The sequence below is a fragment of the Oncorhynchus clarkii genome, chromosome 28 (genome assembly GCF_045791955.1).
Source record: "Oncorhynchus clarkii lewisi isolate Uvic-CL-2024 chromosome 28, UVic_Ocla_1.0, whole genome shotgun sequence".
NCBI classification, from domain to species: Eukaryota; Metazoa; Chordata; class Actinopteri; order Salmoniformes; family Salmonidae; genus Oncorhynchus; species Oncorhynchus clarkii.
In genome coordinates, this window is record NC_092174.1 from 3,478,586 (window position 1) to 3,498,041 (window position 19,456).

The 19,456-nt window shown below is 43.4% G+C and overlaps 1 protein-coding gene across 2 annotated transcripts in view; it reads left to right on the top strand.

Moving 5' to 3' along the window:
- The window catches only part of LOC139386660 (RAN binding protein 9), a 371,620-nt gene extending 353,054 nt beyond the window's left edge, over window positions 1–18,566 (top strand). Inside the window, exons 2-14 of one of the 2 annotated variants that reach the window (XM_071132430.1) lie at window positions 5,465–5,576; window positions 6,042–6,094; window positions 7,605–7,772; window positions 8,279–8,301; window positions 11,817–12,001; window positions 12,251–12,363; window positions 12,681–12,789; window positions 13,093–13,247; window positions 14,547–14,703; window positions 15,241–15,362; window positions 15,725–15,876; window positions 16,638–16,749; window positions 17,477–18,566. In XM_071132430.1, coding sequence (XP_070988531.1) covers window positions 5,465–5,576; window positions 6,042–6,094; window positions 7,605–7,772; window positions 8,279–8,301; window positions 11,817–12,001; window positions 12,251–12,363; window positions 12,681–12,789; window positions 13,093–13,247; window positions 14,547–14,703; window positions 15,241–15,362; window positions 15,725–15,876; window positions 16,638–16,749; window positions 17,477–17,607 — 1,592 coding nt within the window. In that variant the 3' untranslated portion in view covers window positions 17,608–18,566. Of the gene's footprint in view, window positions 1–5,464; window positions 5,577–6,040; window positions 6,095–7,604; window positions 7,773–8,278; window positions 8,302–11,816; window positions 12,002–12,250; window positions 12,364–12,680; window positions 12,790–13,092; window positions 13,248–14,546; window positions 14,704–15,240; window positions 15,363–15,724; window positions 15,877–16,637; window positions 16,750–17,476 lie in introns of both variants that reach the window. The other variant, XM_071132431.1, reaches the window with a different exon arrangement.
- The last annotated feature ends 890 nt before the right edge of the window (window positions 18,567–19,456 follow it).

A 19,456-nucleotide genomic window follows, 5' to 3' on the forward strand; every position in this document is an offset into this window, starting at 1 on the left:
TTATGATATATACACAACTTTTTGTGTCGACACCACTTCAAATTAGTGGTTTCGGCTATTTCAGCCACGTCCATGCAATCTCCATAGACAAACATTGGCAATAGAATGGCGTTACTGAAAAGCTCATTGGCTTTCAACGTGACACCGTCATAGGATGCCACCTTTCCAACAAGTTAAATTCCTGCCCTGCTAGAGCTTCCCCGGTCAACTGGAAGTGATGTCATTGTGAAGTGAAATGTCTAGGTGCAACAATGGCTCAGCCGCAAAGAGTTAGGCCACACAAGCTCAGAGGACGGGACCGCCAAGTGCTGTAAGCGTCTAAAAGTCCTGTTGCAACACTCACTACAGAGTTTGAAACTCCCTCTGGAAGCAACTTCTGCACAATAACTTCATCAGAAACGTCATGAAATAGGCTTGTGTGTGGCTGCTCAGCCATGGAAACCCAAGAACACCATGCCAAGCGTCGGCTGGTGTGGTGTAAAGCTCGCCGCCATTGGACTCTGGCGCAATGGAATTGCTTTCTCTGGAGTGATTTAATCACACCATCTGGCAGTCTTGCAGACTAATCTGAGTTTGGTGAATGCCAGGAGAGCGCTACCTGCCCCAATGCGTAGTGTTAACTGTAAAGTTTAGTGGAGGAATAATGGTCTGGGGTTGTTTTTTATGGTTTGAAGTGAGATCTTATCGCTCCAGCATACAACGATATTCTGTGCTTCCAATTTTGTGGCAACAGTTTGGGGAAGGACCTTTCCTGTTTCAGCATGACAATGCCCACATGCACAAAGCGAGGTCCATACAGAAATTACTTGGTAAGAGTGTTGGACTAGTAACCGGAAGGTTGCAAGTTCAAACCCCTGAGCTGACAAGGTACAAATCTGTCGTTCTCCCCCTGAACAGGCAGTTAACCCACTGTTCCTGGGCCGTCATTGAAGATAAGAACAAATTCTTAACTGACTTGCCTAGTTAAATAAAGGTAAAAATTTAAAAAAAAAAAAACTTGATCAGTGTGGTGGCCTGCACAGAGGTCTGATCTCAACCCAATTGAACACCTTTGGGATGAATTGGAGCAATGACTGTGAGCCAGGCCTAGTCGCCCAACATGAGTGCCCATCCCCACTAATGCTCTTGTGGCTGAAGGGAATCAAGTCCCCGCAGCAATGTTCCAACATCTCGTGGAAAGCCTTCCCAGCCTTCCCCTTTGCTGTTATGGCAGCAAAGGGGGGACCAACTCCATATTAATGTTCATTTTGGAAAGAGATGTTCGATAAGGAGATGTCCACATACTTTTGGTCATGTAGTGTAGCATTTACTGGTAGATAAGTTAACAATGGATATTTAAACCAGAAATCTACTTTTTGGTCCGAAATCTTGCGCTGTTTTGAATGAACAATTCTAACGGCTTTCCCAAAACAACCTTCCCAAATGAATGTTGTTGAATGCGAAGTAGGTCGAGCTGGCAGAATGTCCTGATGAGTTGCACAGTATCAATCGGGTGGGTGTTAACGAAGACTCTGCCGTCACATGTAGGCTACACTGTGTAGTGGTGTTTCTATACTGTACAACGGCCTCTTGCTTGGTTCGCAATTGAATTAAAGGGCACCTATAACCCTCCCCACAAAAAAAATACATATAAATAATATTCTCCCACACCTCATTAGTGGTCTCCTAATGTGGGCTAACCATTGTTGTGGAATATTATTTTTTTTATAGGGCCACACGACTAGCCTGCTGAAAATCGCAAACAATGACCCCCTTTTTTGAGATTTGTTCTATACATTTGCGCAATCTCCGCCGACGACTAAGGCCTCTGATTCAGAGGTGTTGGATTAAATGTGGAATAAAGATTTCAGTTGTGCAACTGACTAGGTATCCCTGTTCGTGTGTATTGACATTCATATCGCAATGTACTAGCCGGACTTGTTTTTGTTTTTTTTGCAGACATTTAGCGGGGCTCCTGAGTGGCGCAACGGTCTAAGGCACTGCATCTCAGTGCTAGAGGTGTCACTACAGATCCTTGTTTGATTCCAGGATTGTATCACAACCGGCCACGACTGGGAGTCCCATAGGGCGCTGCACAATTGGCTCAGTGTCGTTAGGGTTTGGCGGGGGTAGGCCGTCATTGTAAATAATTTAACTGACTTGCCTAGTTGAATAATGATCCAGAGGGACCTACAAAAGCAATTAGGGTAAAGTGCCTTGGCGACTCACCCTAAATTCTACTGTGCTATCTTTTGCTAGATACTTGAGTCTAAGACTGCCATCATTGAAGCCGTTTGTGGTGACAAAAGGCACGAAGGGCGTTGTACAAAAAGTAATCAGCGACGGGATCGTCTCTAGCCAATCGGAGTATCAAAGGCAATGATAATTAGTTTTATTTTTTTACCCATGTGTGTTCTTTCTCTGGCTCAACCCAATGGCTTCTGGAACAATCAGACGGCCTGAATGTGTTTGCTTGCCTGGCTACACAGACTCCTTGCTCCAGCCAAATGCAATGTACAGCGTTACCCATCTTGGTTCTGTGAAATGGTGTATCAGCCAACTCTGTCACCCACAGAACACAACTGAAGCGTTGCCACAAATATTGTGTTCACTACAACCCCAGTTATAACTAACCTGATTCAGCTTATTAACCAGCTAATTACTAGAATCGGGTGTGCTAGATTATGGTTAGTGAACCTACAGGACGGTAGCTTTCCAGGAACTGGGTTGTTGACTTATATTAGGAAGCAAAGTGGAAATTAGCATCCTTGTCACCATCTTCTTGCATCTGACCATGCAGACAGAGCTTGAGTGACTGGGCGGGGCTTGGTGTGGGAAGCGCGTAGGTATTTATGGAAGGAGAGGGAGTGAGACGACTAGCAAACTAGGTTATCTATAAAAATGGACATTTAACAAAATCAACATTGACATACCTTTTTGTAGAAGTAAAAACCCAAACCGGTCTGTGCAGCTGTGTGTACACTGAACAAAACTATAAATGGAACATGCAATAATTTCAAAGATTCTACTGCATTACAGTTCATATGGAAATCGGTCAATTGAAATAAATTAATTCTGCCCTCATCTATGGATTTCACTTGACTGGTAATACAGATATGTGTATGTTGGTCACAGATGCCTTAAACAATTTTTTTATTTTAAATCCATAGGGGTGTGTGGCTCCGAAAACCAGTCGATATCTATCTAGTGTGACCATATGTCTCGTGTTGTGCTGCATATCGCCTTCACATAGAGCTGATCAGGCTGTTGCTTGTGGAATGTTATCCCACTCCTCTTCAGTGGCTGTGTGAAGTTGCTGGATATTGGTGTGAACTGGAGTCAGAGCATTCAAATTCTTAGATAGACAATGAACACTATTGCATTTTGTCACTTGTGCCTGCCCATACCATTAAACCCACTGCCACCATGGGGTATTCTGTTCACAAAGTTGACATCAGCAAACTGTTTGCCTAAACGTCTCATCTACCCGGGACAGTTGAAACCGGGTTTCATCCGTGACGAGCACACTTCTCCAGTGGCCATTGAAGGTGAGCATTTTCCCACTGAAGTCTGTTATGACGCCAAACTGCAGCCCGGTCAAGACCCTGAGGACGACGAGCACGCAGATAGTTTGCATGTGAAAAAAGCCGGATGTGGGGCTTCTGGGCTGATGTGGTCTTTTTGAAATTAGTTTTTGTGCGTACAGAACATTTCAGTAATCTGTTTATTTCAGCTCATGACCCATGGGACCAACACTTGGCATGGTGCGTCTTATTTTTGTTCAGTATAGTAAAATATGGTATTTCGCCCAGCCCCATGTTGACATTGCAATGTATAGCATTGCCTATGGATCTTGGGACCATGAAATGTGCGATCAGCCTACTCTGACACCCACAGATTGCAATTCTGAAGAGTTCACACAAATATTAGCTTCAATGCTCTTGTGGGAAAATCACCTTTATTCAGCCAATTTGTACGTACTGAACATTCATATTGCCATGTACAGCCGTACCTATTGGGGAGGGGGATATCCCAACATTGTTGCTGCTAGGACTGATGTGAATTGAGCCACATTAGCTCAGTGTTGTCACGGAGTAGGCCGATGCCCCATTTCATGATCCCAAGATCCATAGGTAAGGCTTAACAGCCCACAATGCAATTCTAAAGTTATAATACATCCATAGTGCGATTTCAACAGCTTTTATGTTTGTGTCAAATGAACTACTTACTGCCTTTGTTGAATTTATATAACATTCCAACCTTGTTTAGCGTGCTCAATATGGCATTATTCCACTATTTGTATCAGTTTGCTTCAGTTTCAAGGGGGACTTCTTATTTTGAAGTTGAATCGCAAATTCCACTTGTTGGTAATCGTTATAGTTGCTAGTGTCACAGGTGTGAATGGACTCTCAGGGTTGACATTATTTCTGATGACTTACAGACAGTGCATGATAATTACTTTTCTGGGTGTCCTAAATGCAAGTGTATGGGCCAAATGTCCCCCTTCCCAAATTAGATGTGAGTACCTGTGACATCGTAATTTGTCCGAAAATCTTATTTATGGTTCCCACTTGAGGGTAGATTGTGCTGGGCGATTAACCAAAATGTCGGTTGTTTTTGAAACTACTACTTTAACATTTGTTCTATTTGATTTTTTTTCCTGTGAGCTCAACATCATGCAATTTTCTCTACAGGAATTAGATCAAACCTTAACTGTGTGATGCAGGGAGTTGTAGTTCACAACAGGCCAATAGTCAACATACAGTAGTTTAGTGCTGAAAAAATGGTTATGAACTACAATGATCATAATCCATTGCGCGCCTACTTGTCTAATTGTTTATTTTATGCCTGCTTTAGGCTAGTGTGAGGCAGACGAGAGAAGCCAGAATGCCCAATTGAGAGGGATAGAGCAGTTGCTTCAAGGTATCTACCTGAAATGTATGATCTAAGTGATTTTGATAGTTGCTATTCATAAGTATACCTTCGACATTGAAGTAATTTTGTTAAGGCATGATGACTTGGAATTAAATATCAATAAAAACGAATGTAAATATTTTAAAGTCCTGTGAATAAATTATGGTTAAGTGATAAGCATTCACTACCATCATGGGACTTTTTATTAATTGTTCTGTGTTAAAGCGTTCAACCCGCATAGTGCAATTAATGTTGAAAAATAATTCTTAAGTGATTTAAAAATATAATCTACCTCAAAAGGAACTATTCGCTCAGCACTAGGGGAAAATGCTTTTTTTATGTTCACCTAATGCTGAATTCCCACACCTCTCGGCATTCTAGTAGATCTGGTTTAAGCAATATGGTAGTTGTAATTGCTGCTGTCTGATTGGCCAGAGGGAATTTCTGTCATACTACTTACCCCTATCCAATTGTTTCAGATCTAAAGCAGTGCCTAAGGGTAAGAGCTAGGCGTTGAATTGATTACAGGGTGTCTTGTTTCATTCATGCCATCGCTTCCATCCACCCACAGGTCATGGAAAGACCCCTAAAGATGCGGCATCCGTACGAGCCACTCATCCCATCCCAGCTGCCTGCGGGGTCTACTACTTTGAGGTGAAAATCATCAGTAAAGGCAGAGATGGGTAAGATGGCTGCACAGAATTGAGCACCACGCACACATTGTGCTCTACCCATGCAAACCTCTTTTGACTTAACTAATCATAGTCTACAGTTAACGTTTTGTTCAATCAAGGTCATCTCATCAGTCCCCCCCCCCCCCCATTAATCGGCCTATCAACTTTTTCCTAGGGTGTATTCACTAGGAACCTAACTGAACAAAAACAGGGAGGGACAACCTGAATTTGTCTAAAAAAACACACACTTTTTCATTTGCTAATGAACACTAATGAACACCCCTGATTACCATTGCTGATCACATCTCTGGACAGTTAGGAATTGACCTTTGCATGAGGGTGTCATGTTGGTATGATTCATGAAATTCCCTTGAGGCAGTTTAGATATCCTTAGCCAGTGTAACCAATTCTTTATAAAACTTAACATGCTCGGATCATCACACATTTTGACCCTACTATCATTCTGTTTATCAGGTACATGGGTATCGGTCTCTCGGCTCAAGGTGTCAACATGAACAGACTCCCTGGTAAGGCGACTCTGAAAGCTATAGCTTGTGTGTGTCAATGTTGACACTCTGCCTTGGTCTTCGGGTGGGTTGGAAGACCGTTTGGTTTGTGAATTGTCCCTGTCTGTGATTTGGTTTGCGTGTGTATTGTCTGGAAGACGTGCTGGTGATGAACATACACTTGTGTGTTTCAGTGGATTGTCTGTTTTCTTTGAGTATGTATTGTCTGAAACTTGTGTGGGTGTGCCCTTAGAAGCCAGACAGGCTGCTTATTCTCTGTCCTGACATGACACCATTGGGGCAGGGTCACATGTTGGGGGGTTTATCTGGCAGTGCAGGGTGCCTCTCTCTGACACTGGCCTGCATCCCAAATAGCAGACTATTTCCTACATAGTGCCCCACATGCTTTGGTCAGAAGTTGTCCACTATATAGGGTGCCGTTTGAGATGCATCCTGTAACCCTTCAGGACACAGGGCGGGCCTAGCAAAGGCCCACGGCATAGCAATGCAGCGCAGTCGTATAAAACAGCAGACAGAGCAGTGCCAGATCATGGCTAAGTAATCACTAATGGCTAGTTGCTAACTTGCTAAATAAAACTGTTAATAGCTCTTTGACCCACATAAGTGTCAAATGGAACGTGGCTAATTCTTAGGAAACCTAATACATACATGCATGAGAATTCAAATGAGAATGTTCTTCAATTTGTACATTTTATAGCCGAGACCTAATTAGCACAATGCACATAATTGTTAGGTCCTAGGTTTTAAAAGCTATACTGAAATGAGAGCTTCTAATCTAACCAGTGCTGTGGCAGATCGATAGGCCTATAGTTTACCCAGGTGTAAAATGGATACTCATCTTCTGCTGTGAGGCTTTTTAATCTGAACATCTAGTTTAAGATGCATTGGTGAAGTGTTGTTTCTAGTGTGTGATGGTTAGTGCAAACACATTTCCTCTTTGGGGTTTAATGAAGTACTATCTTATAGAGAATTGCTACTTATACTGAGAATATATATATATATATATATATATATCGCACAAATTTCTAAGATTTTACTGAGTTACTGTTCATATAAGGAAATCGGTCAATGTAAAAAATAAACTAATCAGGCCCTAATCTATGGATTTGGCATGGGTGGGCCTGGCTGACATAGGCCCATCCAATTAGAGTATGTTTGTTTTTTTTTTGCCACGAGCTTTATTACAGACAAATACTCCTCAGAAACCCTCCTCCCCCTGCATGGTTACATGTGGTTGTGAAGCCAATTGGACGTACTGCCAAATTCTTTAAAACTATGTTGGAGGCGTTGTGTTTTGACAAAACAAATTTTAAAGTGGTGTTTTATTGTTCCCAGCACAGGTGAGGAATATGCTTTTTGTGGATATGGAGCATTTGGGGATTATTTTTATTTTTTTCTCAGCTCATGAATCATGGGACCAAGATTTTCTATGTTGTGCTTACATTTTTGTTCAGTTTGTAAGTCGAGACCTCTTTCAGTGTGACGCCAATGTCTGTGCGGTTTTTCTCAGGTTGGGACAAACACTCGTATGGTTACCACGGAGATGACGGCCACTCGTTCTGCTCCTCCGGCACGGGGCAGCCCTACGGCCCCACGTTCACTACAGGTGACGTGATTGGCTGCTGCGTCAACCTCATCAACAACACCTGTTTCTACACAAAGAATGGCCACAGCTTAGGTATGGAACACCCCTGCTCTAGAACATAAAAATTAATTTAATTAATGTAGTAATCCATTATGGAACTCAAACAGTGTCATTCAGTTTAACTTTTTGTGGAGTTATTGGGGGGGGTGGGGGGGAATTTGGAACCGGAAAATGTACACACTCTGAACTAACACAATGCGTGCCCCATCCTTTAATTTTTTATTAACAATTATTTATTTACACCATATCACTATCAAACAACACGCCACATGAAAACACATGACATACAATATTGTTCTCTCTCATCCTGGTCTGAATAATTTGACACGTAAAGGCACATTTCTATACTTTTCTTTGCATATCACATTTCATTCCACCCGTAAAATGTATTTTAGAGGCAACATTTTGTCCAATTGAACATCCATGGTTTGCATAGAATTGATATGCTGCATCGTGCATTCCTGTACCCAACAATAGGATATTCAGTCAGAGATTAAGAAATGTATGTTGATGTTTTTATCTTCTCTCTTGTACTCTAGGAATAGCCTTTACAGATCTACCGGTAAGTATGATCCCACCGGCCATGTTGTCTTTAAAAGCTACATTCTGGGATTTGAAACGACTAAACGACACCCCTGCCACTTGTTTTAATCCACAGCTGAGGGATGGGGTTAGGGCAATGTAATCCCCCTCATTCATTGGTCACACTAGCTGCATGGACTAACATTCCATGATATCTAAGAGATGGTGTCACATGCACCAAATAAATCAGAGGACCTTACAGTGAAATGCTTACTTATAAGCCCTTAACCAAGCAAGCAGTTTTAAGAGAAATGCCTACAAAAATAAGTAAAGGGCAGCAGTAAAATGACAATAGCGAGGTTATATGCAGGGCGTACTGGTTAGTCGAGGTAATTGAAGTAATACATGCATACTACCGTTCAAACGTTTTGGGGTCACTTAGAAATGTCCGTGTTTTTGAAAGGCGAAGACTTTTTTTCTTCCCCCATTTAAAATAACATCAAATTGATCAGGAATACAGTGTAGACAATGTTGTAAATTACTATTGTAGCTGGAAACGGCTTTAAAAAAAATGTATTGAATATCTACATCGGCCCATTATTAGAAACAAAGACCTTTCTTCTGAAACTCGTCAGTCTATTCTTGTTCTTAGAAATGAATGCTATTACATGTGAGAAATTGCCAAGAAACGTAATATCTCATACAAAGCTGTGTACTACTCCCATCACAGAACAGCGCAAACTGGCTCTAACCAGAATAGATAGGAGAGTGGAGTGGGAGGCCCCGGTGCACCTCTTTCTATTCTGGCTTGGGCTGTTCTGTGAAGGGAGTAGTACCCAGCGTTGTACCAGATCTTCAGTGTGCTTTTCTTTGAAATGTCCTGGTTTTTCAAAGTGACCCCAAACATTTGAACGGTAGTGTACATGTGGGTAGAGTTATTAAAGTGACTTATGCATAGATGACAGTATCAGCAGTGTAAAAGAGGGGGGGGGTGCGTGCAAGTAGTCTGGTAGCCATTAGATGTTCTGGAGTCTTATGGCATGTGTGGTAGAAGCTGTTTAGAAGCCTCTTGGACCTAGACGTGGTGCTCCGGTACCGCTTCCCGTGCGAACAGTGTATGACTAGGGTGGCTGGAGTCTTTGACCATTTTTAGGGCCATCCTCTGACGCCGCCTGGTATAGAGGTAGATGGCAGGAAGCTTGGCCCCAGTGATGTACTGGGCCGTTCGCACTACCCTTTGTAGTGCCTTGCGGTCGGAGGCCGAGCAGTTGCCATACCAGGCAGTGATGCAACCAGTTGCTCTCGACGGTGCAGCTGTAGAAACTTTTTGAGAATCTGGGGACCCATGCCAAATCTTTTCAGTCCTGAGGGGAAATAGGTTTTGTCCGCTTCACAACTGTCTTGGTGTGTTTGGACCTTGTTAGTCTGTTGATGTGGACACCAAGGAACTTGAGGCTCTCAACCTGCTCCATTACAGCCCCGTCGATGAGAATGGGGGTGTGCTCAGTTCTCTTTTTCCTGTAGTCCACAATCATCTCCTTAGTCTTGATCACGTTGAGGGAGAGGTTGTTGTCCTGGTTGTTGTCTCAGCCTATAGGGAGGAGGTCAGTCTCGTTGTTGTTGATCAGGCCTACCAGTTTGAACCCTATTTGAAGGAACAACATTGTTTGCAAACAACAAGTAAACAATGGATGGAGTAATAAAAAGTGATTTTGGCTTATGATAGACAGTTGTGCTAATTTCATTTAGACTTTTATGCATTCAATTCTTAAAGAATCAATGGGTAAATATCAAGAATTTTAATTGAACAACTTCACAAATCCCAGACTGTAGCTTTAATGTAAACAATGCATATTTTTAATGGTGTTTGCTGCCTGGAGGATCTGATATAGAAAACAAATATGTGAAGACTGAAGAATTTATGCCATTTTAAAGTTCCTTAAAAAAAAAAGTGAAATTTACATGTCTGCATTTTTCGCTGCACTGAGGTGGGGGGGGTTGAGCGCTGGCTGCGCTGTCCCCCTACCAGCAGAATGACCACTTGTTTGAGGATAAAATACGACTGCTTTAGCCGAAACAATAATCCATTGAGCAGAAACTGTTGGCCACGAGCCAGCATTCATGTTTCTCTGGGCTCTACGGTGATGTGCGTCAACTCCACTGGAGCTGACCTTTTCTCTGTTAGACCATGAAACGGGCTTTTAGAAATCCCTCCGCTGCTAACTCCAGGGTCATGTTCATTAGGCGTGAAACGGGGCGGGAACTACCAGAGTATGCCGAATGAGAATGCAACCCAAGTGGTCATGGGTTTGTTTTTATTTATTGAATATGCCAATGTTATAACTCGCATTACATAACTTCCACTTTATTTCCTGAACTGCTTTTTTTTTGTGACCAACCTTTTATTCAGTTGTCATTTTTCAGAGGGGGGTTACAGGTACAAAAACAATCAAATGATTACATAACCCCTATGTTGCCAGAGGCAAATGTCATCGTAAAATGTTTCCTTGGTGTTATACTGTCTGAACAAACTTAAAATGAATAAGTTGGTGGTTTGGATTATGTCCATATTCTGTTCCAGTTAATAATGTGGGGGTTCATATTCAATTAGTTAATTGGACAATCATTTTTCTTTTTAAGCGCCAGCTTTTTAAATTTTGCAGCAAATAGAAATTGTGACAATAATAGCACCGAAGCGTTTAAGGGTCATATCAGTGAAGACCACCTCTTCCAGGCCAATATGAGACGCCATTTGTCGCTACTCAGCCATGGGGGAGAAGAATCATGTCTAAACCAGTTTAAAATTGTATTTCCAGGCACATTTTGTCCCATCTTAAAGTTTGGTATGGATAGTCCTATGTCTTCCCCTCTTTGTAAATTTTATCCGGGATCGTTTACCTTTGCCATATACACTGAGTCTACAAAACATTAGGAACACCGTCCTAATATTGAGTTGCACCCCCCATGTAAGTAATGGTAGTCTTTCTTGATGGATGGCAAATTCTGCTCTGTTTTATCAGTACATTGTATTGACTTTGGAAAGAGCAATAGCTACCTGGTCTGAAGAGTTTGTGCTCAAACACAGCTGACAACGTAAAGTTATTTTAACGCCAACTCTGCCAGCTAAACTAAGGTACAGTGTTAATATATCAGTCAGTTAGATGAGGATCCTGAACCATGTCGCCATGTTTTTGTTGATCTGCTCCTTATAAAAAAATCCGTCCTGGAGTGTGTTCATTATTGCACCGTAGTGAAATGTTTTGCAACGGAGAACAGAAACGTTTCTTAAGCGGACAAATTCAGGTAGGTCCCTCCCAGTTTCATTTGGTTCCTAGTGAATGCAAACCTGGTATCAATTTGGCTCCTTGACCTATCTTGCTTGTGAAATTATATTATATACTCACTGATTTGTGGTAGAGGCTATATGGAACTTTTCCCCTTGAGTGGTTTGATGAAAATAAATAAATACAAAAGGTCATCTGTTTGAACCATGCATCCAACATTTTAAGAGTTTGTGATTTAACAAATCATCTTAGTATATTTGTGTGTCCCCAGCCCAACCTGTACCCCACAGTGGGGCTGCAGACCCCTGGGGAGGTGGTGGATGCCAACTTTGGCCAGCACCCATTTGTGTTCGACATCGAGGATTACATGCGCGAGTGGCGGACTAAGATCCAGGCCCAGATCGACAGGTTCCCCATAGGGGACAGGGAGGGAGAGTGGCAGTCCATGATCCAGAAGTAAGTACCATCCCTAATAGCTGTACACACCAATGGAAACTACATTTCCCATCCGCCCTTGCAACTGGTTTGACTTGTATTATTGCCACTTTGTTTTTTATCTCTCAATTTTCTAACTTGTTTTTAAGTGGGTATTTCTGAGTCTGAACCTCGTATTTCCAAATTCCCAACAGCATTTGAAGGCAGCATATCGTAATCTGTATTGTCTCTCTGAGCTGTTATGTTTCTCCCACCTCTTTGTCTCCACAGAATGGTGGCATCCTACCTGGTCCACCATAGTTACTGTGCCACTGCTGAAGCCTTTGCCAAATCCACAGACCAGGCTGTGCATGAGGAACTGGCCTCCATTAAAAACCGACAGAGTGAGTCATGCTTGTGTGAAAGATGGGTTTAGGGTGTGTCCTGTCATTGACTTGTGTATTTGCTTTGTGTATATTAGAACTATATGCTATATTCACAAAATGTAAACTGACTAGGTGGGTAGGTGGCGCCATTACCATATTTCTTAGGGACACATCTGCCTAGAGGCCAGGGGCCAAAATGGAATGGGCCTAGAATAAATTGTCTAACACTTTAAAATGTTTCCGCTCTCGTACCCTTGGAGACGAATGGGGAAATGCCATGCCACACGAAGTCTCCTCCCAATATGTGAATGAAAGTAAATGGGATGTGCTTGCAGAGATCCAGAAGCTGGTGTTGTCAGGCAGAATGGGAGAGGCCATTGAGACCACCCAACAGCTGTACCCCAGCCTACTGGAGAGTAACCCCAACCTCTTATTTATGCTGAAGTGAGTAACGACAAGGGATAGGCAATATTGGCACATTTAGGAACCGTACCTCTTAAGGGGAAGCTCAGGATATTACAACTTGTTAGATGGTTCCTCACCCTGGAAGTGGTTGTAAATTCCTGAACTTACCCTTTAATGGCAAGACTGTACATTGATGTGCAGCCAAGTATATTTGGTTGTTGGTATTTCTGCATTTGATTGATGCTGTATTTTTAATGTGGTGGTTGATGGTTTGACGGTTGTATTGGATAGGCCTGATCTTTGTAACCCTCCCCCTGTCCACTTAATCACACTGTCTCTCAGGGTGAGACAGTTCATCGAGATGGTGAATGGGACGGACAGCGAGGTGCGCTGCCTGGGAGGCCGCAGCCCCAAGTCCCAGGACAGCTACACAGGTTCGCCTCGCCCCTTCAGCAGCCCGAGACACAAAGCAAGCGGCTCCCAGGCCTACCTCACAGGTATATGATACACTGAACAATCTGGATTCCCCATGACAGATATGCATTGGTTAGTCACAGATGCCTCAAAATAAAAAAGCATCTATCTGGTGTGATAACCATTGGCCTCGTGCTGCGCGACATCTCCTTCACATAGTTGCTCAGGCTGTTGATTGGCCTGTGGAATGTTCTCTCACGCTTCAAAGGCTGTGCAAAGTTGCTGGATATTGGTGGGAACTAGAACACGCTGTCGTCGTACACTTCGATCCAGAGCATCCCAAACATGCTCAATGGGTGACATGTCTGAATATTCAGGCCATGGATGAACTGGGACATCTTCAGCTTCTACGACTTGTGTACAGATCCTCATGAGGTGGATGAATAGCGCGACGAAATGTGCCTCGTCCTGGTATCTGTGCGTTCAAACTGCCATCGATAAAATTCAATGGTGTTCTTTGCCCTCTGCCACCATGAGGCACTCTCCACAACGTTGACATGAGCAAACCACTCTCCCACACGGTGCCATACGCTGTCGTCATCTGCCCAGTACAGTTGAAACTGCGGCTCATCCACGAAGAGCACACTTCTCCAGTGGCCATCGAAGGTGAGCATTTACTCACTGAAGTAGTTTACGACGCCGAACTGCAGTCAAGTCAAGACCCTGGTGAGGACGAGCACGCAGATGAGCTTCACTGAGGGTTTATGCAGAAATTCTTTGGTTGTGCAAACTGTTTCATCAGCTTTCTGGGTGACTGGTTTCAGGTGATCCCACAGGTGAAGAAGCCGGTTGTGGAGGTCCTGGGCTGGTGGAGTTGTGAGGCCGGTTGGACATACAGCCAAATTCTCTAAAACAACGTCGGTGGCAGTTTATGGGGGAGAAATTAACATTAAATTCTGTCTACAGCTCTGGTCGACATTCAGCTCATGAAACATGGGACGGACACTTTACATGTTACATTTTATGTTTTTGTTCAATGTATATTCACACATCTGGTTGTGTCATTAGGTACTTTAACAGGCCGAAACAGGAAGGTACTTTTTGAAATTGTTATGTTTTGCAACAGTGTGCCCGAGGGGCGTGTTCAATAGGTACCAAACGGAAGAGCACTAACAAACGGGGAGGGACTACCTGCACTTGTCCAAAAGGATTACATTTCTTGTTTTGTTGCTAAATGTTTCTAAAACTTATCCATGAACATGACCCAGTCCTGGATCAAATTAATTTAGTAAAATACTTAAGGTGCACTTTATTTAGCTTGCCATTCACCTTTTTGTGTCTTGTACGGTGTTTTTCATCTGACTGTCCTGGTTGCTTCCCAGGATTTGATGGCGGCTGTTGTAATGGGGTGATGTCCAGTAAGGCCCACCCCTCCCCCCACAGTCACAAGCCCTGCCCCCCGGGCCCAGCCCTCCTTGCCCCCGCTGCTGAGCTCAGCTCCCTCAATGGCAGCCACAGCCTGCAGCAGCCCAACGCCAGGTATGGAACATGCACAAGGCTATAATGTACTGAACACCCTACTCAATACTAGTTGCTTGTAAACTCTTCAACATGCATCCAACACTAGAGAAAAAAAAAAAAAACTGTCAATACTGACAGTCTTGCACAGCCTGCTTTACTTCTACCTGCAAAACAAGGTATTGACACAACGTATCACGCAACCAAAAAACGCAGGTTTAAGATCGACTACATTGCAGTGGGACTGAGCAAAACTTCGGATTTACACATCGGCTTGCAGTTCTAATAACTAATTTATGTTATCAAGATTATAAGTACTAGAACTCTAATGATATTCCAAATCTACGAGAATGGAAGAATCAAATGCTTTTTTTAAATATACATTTATTTTTTGGGACTTGGAAATGTGGATCTGAGGAAGTGTGATGTCAATGTTTGTTGAAATGTATGAATGTTGTCTATTTTTGTCTGTCAAAAATAAAGTATAATTTCTAATCTTTAAAACGGATCCACTCAAACACACCTACTGTTTTACCCCCCCCCCCCCCCCCCCCCCAGTACTGATGTGGACATGGAGGTTGACCACTTCACCAACGGAGTGACCGAGTCCTCCTCCAACGGCTTCTTCAATGGCACCTCCAAACACGGAGCCCAGACAGAGGACTGTGACGCAGACATGGGTGAGTGACAGGCCATGACATCCACATGCATCCACAACTTTTTGAAGCTATACATTGCTTACAAACGAATGTAAACAATGGAGTAGTGCATCTTTTTGGGGGTTACGATAAGACGGTTGTGCTAAACTCATGAGGCATAACTTATTATTCAAGAATCAATGGGTGTATATAGCAAAAATTGAAATGATCATTGCATAGATTCCCAGATTGCACATTTGTTATATTCCGATGTAATTTTTTACAAAAGAGGTGGTACAACTGACATGATTGACTCTGGTCTGCATCTATCAAACCATCCCTTGGAGTGGCTGAATGCTATGTCCTCGTGTGATGTGCACGTTTGATTGGTTCTGTGTCCACAGAGGTGGAGTCAGCCCAGTCCAAGAGGCAGCTGTGTGGGGGAAGCCAGGCAGCCATCGAGAGGATGATCCACTTTGGCCGGGAGCTCCAGAGCATGAGTGAGCACCTACGCCGAGAATGCGGCAAGAACTCGGTCAACAAGAAGATGCTCAAGGTACTCTCTGTCAATTATGTTCAAACAACTTCCGATAAATGGCTCAATGTAATGGCTGTAAAACCTTGGATGTACATTTTGCTGTGAGTGTTTTACGTGTACGTCACACTACATTACGTCTAACAACGCAGCACTGCACTTGGCCTATAACTACATCCAATATCTCAAAACAGTATTTCTCTAGCAGTACACTACCGCACTGAACAATTTTAAAAATGTTACTAAATTATAGTTCCTATAAGGAAGTCAGTCAATTGGAATGAATTCATTAGGCCCTAGTCGATGGATTTCACATGACTGGGCAGAGGTGCAGCCATGGGTGGGCCTGGCTCCCAAGTGGGTGAGGCTATGCCCACCCATGGCTGCATCTAATCAGAATGAGTTTCTCCCCACAGGGGCTTTCATTACAGACAAATACTCCTATATTGGCAAAAGACAAATGCTCATGAACAGGGATGTAAACAAATTTGAGAAACTTTTTGTGCGTATGTCAGCTCATGAAACACAGAACCAATACTTTCATGTTGCATTTACATTTTTGTTCAGTGTATGATCTGTCAATTTTGAACTTAGTGTACAATTTGAGGTTACTGTACCTTGACTCACTGCATCCATCTCTCATTAACAGCTGTTTCTCCTACCCTGCCTTTCCCCACTCTTTTCCCTGCAATGATTTTTACATTCTTCTAAATTCTTGTTCTTCTTGGCTGTCTTTCTCCTCTATTTGTATGTCCCTTATCGCTTCCCATCTCCCTCTGTAGGATGCATTCAGTCTGCTGGCCTACTCGGACCCGTGGACGAGCCCAGTGGGCTACCAGCTGGACTCTATCCAGAGGGAACCGGTGTGTTCCACACTCAACAGTGCAATTCTAGGTAGGTACACCACCACCTCTGGTTGTCACTTCCGAGCCTCTCCTCAACCAGCAGTCAAGTGTTGTCCACTCTGGGGCGGTTTCCCAGACACCGATTTAAAGACTAGTCTTGGACTAAGATGCACTTTCGATGGACAATCTCCATTGAACATGCTTTTTAGTCTAGAACTTGGCTCAATCTCTGTCTGGGAAACTGGCCCTGTAAATTTAGCATTTTGATTACAATAATGCTAATTCTGTATAGCTTCACGTTGACCGGGGCGTTATCGTTTTCCTTTGAAAATGTCAACAAATTAGGGAGCGGTTAATTACCAACGTGGTCATAAATGTGAAGTCATTCTTTTTTATTTGAGTCATGGTTAATAAGTAGTCATTTGGCGGTGTCCATAGCTACTGTTTTGTGTATGTGGCGGTGTTATGCGTTGCCTATGGGTGTGCTATGTGGAACTGACTTGACTTATTTATGTCATGGATATGATGTGTAATGCATTGCCCAATGTTAGAAATGTATGAATCTCTAAAATTTGGTGTTTATTCAGTCTCTTATTGATTTTAATAAGATGTGCACACTAAGGCCCTTATACAGCCTCACCCCCCCCCCCCACCCCAAGTTACTCATTCAGCAGTGTCCTTAGCTACTTTTGTGTTGTTGAGTGTTATGCATTAACTATGGGAGTGATATGTAGTCCTTACATAGCTGTTTTCTACCCCCCCCCCCCCCCCCACAGAGACTCATAACCTGCCCAAGCAGCCCCCTCTGGCCCAGGCTGTGGGACAGGCCGCCCAGTGCCTGTCCATCATGGCACACTCTGGAAGTGGCTCCTGCGCCTTCGCTGCTGTGGACGATTACCTGCACTAGCCCCCCACACACAGGTCCCCCACCTTCACACAAACTCAATCTGGATCCCTCCACTCCCCGGGCTAGCCAAGGCTACTTTCAGATTCTCCAACCTCTTGAAGTGTTCACTCATGCATTGGATTGGTGCAAGAATGCCTGGGAAGAGTTTTCACCATCTTCCTCACAGCAGTCCATTCCCTTGAAATCCATGAGGGGAGTGTACGAGTGCACTCTTTGGGATAGGGTGGAGAATCGGGACGTCTCCCAGGAACCCTGATGCAAGTCTGCCCACGTAATTTTGGTTGATGGGGGGAATTGCAAAGACTAGCCAACTAGTAAATTCACCTCTCTGATCTGTGTGACTGTGGCAAACCATGCAGGATTTTCATATGCCCAAACTACTGTGCGAAGGTGGGAGCACCCTGGTCTGAAGAACAAGGAACAGCTTTCCAGTGACCGCATAACACCAACCCAGTCAATATATGTTGACACTCCATTTGCCAACCCAAAACGTGGTCCGTTTAAACCCCTGACCAACTATACCTACCAGGCAAGCCAGGCCCACAGAAGACGTGAGTATTCCGACCCATTCTAGTGCATTTGCACCTGGGTTTGGAGTACGCTAGCCAATTCCCACCCCGAGAAACCAACTCCTTGGTGGCGCAAAAGGCACACCCAAACCCCATGGCATCAGTGACTGGTGACACATGTGGCTTGAAGACTGAAGAAGCCAGTGAGAGAATCTACAGTCTTAACTTTTGTCTTTCTTTAAAAAAAAAAAAAATCTTATTTTGGGGAGGGGCAGTATGTGGGGGAGGGTGGGTAGGCTCTGTTAACACTTCCTGGTTTACAAGGCATGGTGATTTATTATTCTAGCTAATTATATTCTTACTTGCATACACAGTATATTTGTTGCGCGCCGGCAAGAGTGAATTCCACCAAATAATAAAGGTCCCAATCCCACCACTCCTTACTAGTGACAAGTGTCAGCGTGTGTACATGTTAACATTTCTATGAATAAAATATCAATCATTAAATATTTAGCTACCAAAAAAAAGGAAAAAATATCTACCCTCAAAGCTTCACACTGAGTGTTAGAATCCTTTGTGGTGTTAGTCTCTGAAACTTTGTTATACTGTGGTTGAGAAGTTGAATTAACCCTTTCCATGGGTACCCCAGTACCTGACCCCCCCCAACTGCACAGCAGGTCTGATATGTTATGACATTTTATTTCCTAATGTATTCATTCATGACATCACATACCCTTTAGCCATGAAGAACTCATGAGCCCTTTCTTGATTTGACTGCTGAGATTGTCAGTTAAGTTCTAAATGAACGGGTGTCTGTAATGAAGGGCTTTTCAGACTTTTAAATCCCTCAATGTTTAGCAGATTAGCCTTGTGTTGAACCGGTAGCGAGCTAGCGCCTAAGCGCTCATGATTTAATGTTAGCCAATACCCAGAATAGGTATTGTCCTGGTTTGGGGCTAACCATAGCAGCTTGATGCTAGCCCAGGGCTTACCATAGCTCAGCTTGTGATGGCGAACTTGGTCAAGAGCAGGCTTGTGTAAGGTTAACCTTGTCACCCCCCCCCCCCCCCCCCATTAGCCTTTTCATAGCTAACCACATCCCAGCGAAGCAAATGTTTGGATAATGGCATGTTTGAGATAGCGTCAAGAGTCTGCAGAGATCTTCACAATACCTGGAGAAGGGTTTTAACCTACCAATTTACTATAATGAGCCTATACTCTGCAAAATCTGTATATCGAACATGCCCATTTTCAGGTGTGAAAAACCCTTACAGGCTGCTTTTGTCAGAACACTTGTCATTAACAGAAAGACTTGGACCGGGAATCAAAGGCGACTGTAA